Source organism: Xenopus tropicalis, chromosome 8 (assembly GCF_000004195.4).
Source record: "Xenopus tropicalis strain Nigerian chromosome 8, UCB_Xtro_10.0, whole genome shotgun sequence".
Classification (NCBI taxonomy): Eukaryota; Metazoa; Chordata; class Amphibia; order Anura; family Pipidae; genus Xenopus; species Xenopus tropicalis.
This window is the reverse complement of record NC_030684.2, coordinates 121,144,479-121,150,567: the sequence shown is the minus strand read 5'-3', so window position 1 is coordinate 121,150,567 and position 6,089 is coordinate 121,144,479. Positions and strand designations below refer to the sequence as shown.

At 39.5% G+C, this 6,089-nt stretch overlaps 1 protein-coding gene across 1 annotated transcript; it reads left to right on the top strand.

The window, feature by feature from the left end:
- Positions 1-203: 203 nt before the first annotated feature.
- On the top strand, positions 204-5,676 carry LOC100490090. The gene is made up of 2 exons (XM_012969209.2): positions 204-284; positions 4,605-5,676. The coding sequence occupies exon 2, from the start codon at positions 4,605-4,607 to the stop codon at positions 5,634-5,636; it is 1,032 nt and encodes a 343-aa protein (XP_012824663.2). The 5' UTR covers positions 204-284; the 3' UTR covers positions 5,637-5,676.
- The last annotated feature ends 413 nt before the right edge of the window (positions 5,677-6,089 follow it).

The following is a 6,089-nucleotide window of genomic DNA, read 5'->3' as shown; positions in this document are numbered from 1 at the left end:
ACATTTTAGTTATTTCTCAACCCTGTAATCAATTTCTTATCCAGCACAAAAAACAAGGTCTCCCATCTATTGGTTTTATGGAAATTTCATTTCCACAGAAATCTGAAAAACAATTGCCACATTCCCTTTAGCCTTTTCTCTGGAAATGTATATTTTCCTGGTGAATGATTGAGCAAAAAAACAATCCTATATAAAGCCTGTGGGTTAGTGCCACCTATATCAGATTGCAAACTGTATGTTCAGAGAAGTGATATTTCCTACTGAATAGAATTCTGGATATAAAGGTAAGAGTAATGACCATAAGCAGGTAGCGGAGCCCAACTCCTTTTGTGTGACTGGAGATTTTATAGTGTTACATATAAGCTTTGCATCAGGGCTCTGCACATTACCATAGAGCCTTAAGTCACATCACCAGATACTGCCGACTGGCCAAATGGTGAAATTTTGTAAAAAAAAAAATTCATCAAAGGCATTGGGATCAATGGCAGTTTTTTTCTCGTGCTAAATGCATTGGAGTCAAAGGGTGTTTTTAAAGGTAAAACAAAACGTGCAATTTTTATATATTTATTGTATTGTGGATAAGGAAATAGGACTAAGCAAAGAATTAGGCACAATTGCCCTCCTGTGGACACAGCCCTCTGTATATTGATGAATTTGTATGTTGCCCTTTATTCTGTAGCCGAATGTCTTTTATGCACTGCTGAATTTGTATATAAAATCAAGTGGGCCCATATATGACATGCAGTTTATATTGTAATACATTATTTAATAAAAGAGGAAAAACTTTTAAAACCCTTGGAAGTGTTTTATATTTTGTTGCTAATAAATTGAGATTAACTTTTTTGTTTATTTTCCCAATACTTTGTGGTATCTGGCAGATCAGTAAGTAAACTGTTTTTGTTCTAATTCACAAGCGCGGGGTGGTGTTTTCTTTCTAGCTGTATCTCTTTCTAGCGGGTTTTTGCAGACAGCGCTATATAATTGGGCAATACAGGCGTGATGCTGTGCAGTAGATGTTTGCTACCATTTTGTATATATTTTAGAATTCAATTCCTGTATTTTAGTGCAAGGGGATGTTGTGTGAATTAGCTGTGTAATTTTATTCCATTGGTCTAGTTTTATATTGATGTTTAGGCTGGATTACCATTTTTCTGGAAAATTACTTGAATGACTTGGCGTTAGGCTTAAGAGACATTTGTAGGGAAGAGAGATGGCTCCAGTCTCAGACAGTAAAGAGTTGCAAGTTGCAAAGATTTTGTAGTGAACCAAAAATTAAACTCTTATTGAAACACTTTAACTAGGACACTGTACAATCCTCTCCTGCCCCCGCTGGCATATGCATACAGCAAGGTTCCCAACCTTTCTTACATGTCACATCTCACAGTCAAATGTAAAAAGACTTGGAGAGCAACACAAGCACCATAAAAGTTCATGGAGGAGCCAAATAAGGGCTAAGATTGGCTATTAGGCAGCCTCTATGCACACTATCAGCTTACAGGGGCTTTATTTGGTAGTAAATCTTGTTTTTATTCAACCAAAACTTGCCCCCAAGTCAGAAATTCAAAAATAACTCCCTGGTTTGGGGGCACTGAGAGCAACATCCAAGGGGTTGGGGAGCAACATGTTGCCCCTGAGCCACTGGTTGGGGATCACTGGCATACAGTCTCCTGGGGCATTAGTCTGCAACACTATCCTTGGGCTAGAGCCCCGGCTATCTTGGTTGCCTTTCATATGAGGTGAGCTATGATACATCAAACTTGCCTTTAGATAGTCAAGACAGTATACAGTATGTTGGCCTGGGCCTAAGCTGGGGAGGTAATTACACTTGATGTTACTCTAGGGCAGGCCAAAGACCCTGCACCTCTCTCTCCACCCCCTAATATCATTTAGAGGGCCAAGACCTACACCATCCTAGAAGTTTCCAGGCTTTAGTGGTTGGATACACTCTCTAGCTTCTGTCCTTGGGGTGACTGGTGTTTTATATGTAGACATTCTGGCCCAAGAAACAAGCAAACAGTGTCAATATGTAAGTAAAAAATTTTTTTTAACATTTTACCCATATATTTAGGTGTCAACTGAAGTATACTGGAATGGATTTATTGTACACAATATTAACTTATTTATATGGGGCACTGCTTTCACAAATCCATATGGCGTTTTATGGGACTTTTTGCATATGGACACTTTATTCAATTGGTATATTTGAATTACACTTGCACTTGCTTTTATTGATCCTTATGGGAGCATCTATATGTTGAGGGTTAGGCTTACCTACCACTCCCTCTTAATACATGTATTTAAGGGTATTTTCTTACTGAGTGTAAAGGCTTGAGAAACATTGCCTGGTTTATTGGCACAATAAACATTGTTCACAAGAATCAGAGTGCCAAGTTAGATATGACCCTTGGCAGTGGGATAGCTATAGTGATTATCCCTACTCTTTGCAGGCTTTAGGGGTTGCTGCCATCTACTGACCAAACTGCAAATTACATTTTAACTGTAACATCCAAAATACAACTTACTGCTCTTATTTACTGGTACAGTATATGTAAGCTGAGCTGTCAACTGCACATAGCTCGGTGCCAGTCCCCCGGAGCCTCACAAGCTGACAGCCCTGAGTAAGTGTCAGATGTACAAGAGACTGCATAGGTTTCTTCTGTAAAACTGTGTGGAAATCTATGTACAGGGGGAAATGCAATTCCATTGTACATTCTTCTTCACAATGCAAAACCGTTACAGAAGCACAAAGAGACATTGTAACTGCATATAGTACAGCATCCTCAGTATAAAGCCCCTTGTATTTAATGGCTAGGCATTGATTTAGTATGACTGCTCTATCTATTATCCTTCCTTACATGTGTATTTGTAGTAGATTAGCTTTCATTAGTGAGTTGCTAAGCCCCTCAAAATTGTTCCCCCCAACCGCGCACTTCTGTCATCCAATAAAACTAGCAGGTGTTATCCAAATAGGTGGGTTGGGTGTAGGTATATAAATCAACATCTACCAAGAAAAGAGCACTGCACTGAAACTAACAGAGATGCTGTGCAAGTTGGTTCAACCATGAACAACAGTAGAAACCAACATTCAGACAATAAGATACGGTTGCTACTTGCCACCTGTGTGGTTTTGACCCGGACAGTCTAGTTTTGGAAATGAGAAAAATTGGGCAGGTCCCTCCGACATTGACTAGGCGATCCGCTGATCACTACATCATAGCCCCACCCCGTGACATCACTGCCCCACCCCTGTGGCGCCACTGCCCACCCCCTGCCCAGAGTTAGCAGCGGATAAAGGTGGCAACCCTATTGCTCCACAAGTAGGATACCCCCAAAATATAACCATCACATAGGGTCTGCAAAGTCAAACAATACACAATAATAAGAAAAGGTGTATAAATTAGTGCTATGGGCCATGCCAGGCTCAGGTTAGATTTGGGGCCAAATAATTTTTCATGCCCATCGCTATCAGCTACCACCATGAATACCCCACGAAAACAGTGCATGTGGACTATCATGGACTACAGCAAAATCAACACAAACTAATGCATTTTATGTGGCGTAAAGCCACAAACATAAGTTCACCCCAGAAAACTATAGGGGTCATTTATTTATTTCTCATTTATGAATTGCTGCAAGTCTCTCTGTACTGTAATTTATGTATGGTAAAGCCACAAATTTAAACAGTAACACCTAAAAGTAAATGTGTTTTAAAATAATTAAGATATGATGTACTATTGCTCTACACTTTTGAAACTAGTGTCTTTGCTTCAGAAACATTAGTATAGTTTATATAAATAAGCTGCTGTGTAGCCACAGGGGCAGCTAATCAGTCAGAAAAAAGGAGAAAAGGCTCAGGTTACATAGAACATAGTAGATAACATAAATAGTTCTGTAGAATCCCATTGTATTCTGCAGAGCTTATCTGTTATATAAACTATAGTAGTCTTTCGGAAACATAACATGTTTATCAATGCAGGTCAATGCAGTACATTATATCTTTATTACTTTAAAAGATTGTAATTTTTTGGTGTTACTGTTGCTTTAACAACATCAGAGAAAACTACAGGGGTCATTTAATGATAACCTGCCTAACGTTTCACCTGCGTTCAGTGCAGAAAGAGGTATAGAGGGCTTCCCTACTATGACCCCTTGTAAATGAGCCCTATGGAAAACATCAACATAACAAACACCTGGCTATAACAGCTATATAAGTGGCATATAAAAAAAACCCAAAACACACACCATATAGGCAAATCGCAGACAGCTAAAATGTTCACTGTTATCAGAATATCATTAACCTATGGGTTCACCTGGTACATTGTGCCAACAATATGATTGAAATATCTCTGCCTGTTATTCTGCCATAAAAGGGGGTTTGGGCAGAGTAGTTTGTGGGTCACCCTACCCAGGAGTAGGTAGCCAGTTCTGTTATTGGCACCAGAGGTGGGATATTGGCCCATGATTTTAACTGGATGTTCCATCGCTGTTGCTTTAAAAATGCAGGCAAAGGTTTGGCTCTATTTTTTTTATATGTATCAGTGTTACATTAAATATAAATTAAAAGAAAAAAACTGACTTGCCTGTATTTCTTTTTTCTTTAACAGATGTTCCTCAGATCTATTGCTGACTTGCTGCTGGCTGCTGTTCTGCTGAACCTGCCTTTGGCTTTATCCAAACAAGTTTATACAACAAGCTATGGTGGGACTTGCATAGGCCCCTGTGCACGAGAAAACACAGAATACTATTGGTGCAAACAGAAAGATGGCAATACTGGATGGTGGGATCACTGCTCCCCTGAGGAGGGTTATGATTCCTACTATAGGCAGTGTTTATCAGCTTGTCAGAAGGTTATGGGTTCCGACTATGAGCAGTGTTTTACAGATAATGGTTGGAGTAAATGTGGACGTGTAGTTGAAGAGTTTGAGCGTTACTATACCTCAGATAATGCACTTTGTGCAAGTGAGTGTAGACTCCATGAAGATTACTTTACATGTACAGACACAGATGGAAATTTAGGGAAATGTTCACCATTAAATGATCTAACTGCAAAAGGAGTGCCGTGCCGAATTGATAACCCATGTGATTCCCGCGGTTATAATTACACCTGGTGCTACACAGATACCAATAATAATTGGGATTACTGTGGGAAAGTCATTGACGACTGTGATCCAACACGGTATAAACTTGCTAATGGGGATGAAGAGATCTGTAGAGTAAGAGATACAGGAAATAGACGTGAGTTGGTACTAACATCTGTCCGACTGCCTGATACTGATTTACGCCAACCAACACGAGCACAATATACAGAAGCCTCCCATCTCATCAACAGAGTTAACGCTGAGTTTTGTTTTCCCAATAATGCCCGTATTGTTGCCTCTTCTGATAATATTAGACTGGATGTGCAAGGAACACATGAGCATGATGGAGTTAGGTATCTGAATGTACAACTTCAACTAAATGAGGGAAGGGGGGGAACCTTAACAACACATTCCACAACCATCGCTCAAATCCTTTTCCCACAGGATCTAGACACTGCTGTCTTTGCCAGATACATAAGAAGAGCCCTGCACACCAGCATGCGTGGCGCTTACCATAAATCTCCTGTAAAGATTATCATAGCCATGAACCGTATATAGCATGGCCATATCATGTAATCTTTTGCTTAACTATATACACATTTACACATTTGTAAGGTAGAATGCTTGGACCTGTATCTTTATATAATTGTGTGGTCCCATTATCCCTCCAGAGAATTAAAGCAATAATATCTAATAACAATGTGACTGGTCCAATCTCTGGCATGAATGTCTGTTCTCATGTTTCTGTTGGTCCTTCATGTTATCTTTGTACATGGGGTGGTTGTACCTTCCTGGGGGGTGGAAATATTTAGTTAAGTTAAGTGCTACGTGCAAACGTTTGTGCGCTTCTCTACATACAGAATAAAGCAGAGTTTTATCCAGAATTTTAACATTATTTCAGGAGAAGCATTTAGTGCCCAATATTGGGATGGTTTGTTCAACAGGTTTACATGTCCTTATCTAACATTGCCATATATCCTTATGTATTGTCACTGGGCACATGTAATATTT

Bases quoted from the DNA above. Each gene is read 5' to 3' on its own strand.
- LOC100490090 (XM_012969209.2), top strand. From the start codon at position 4,605: ATGTTCCTCAGATCTATTGCTGACTTGCTGCTGGCTGCTGTTCTGCTG.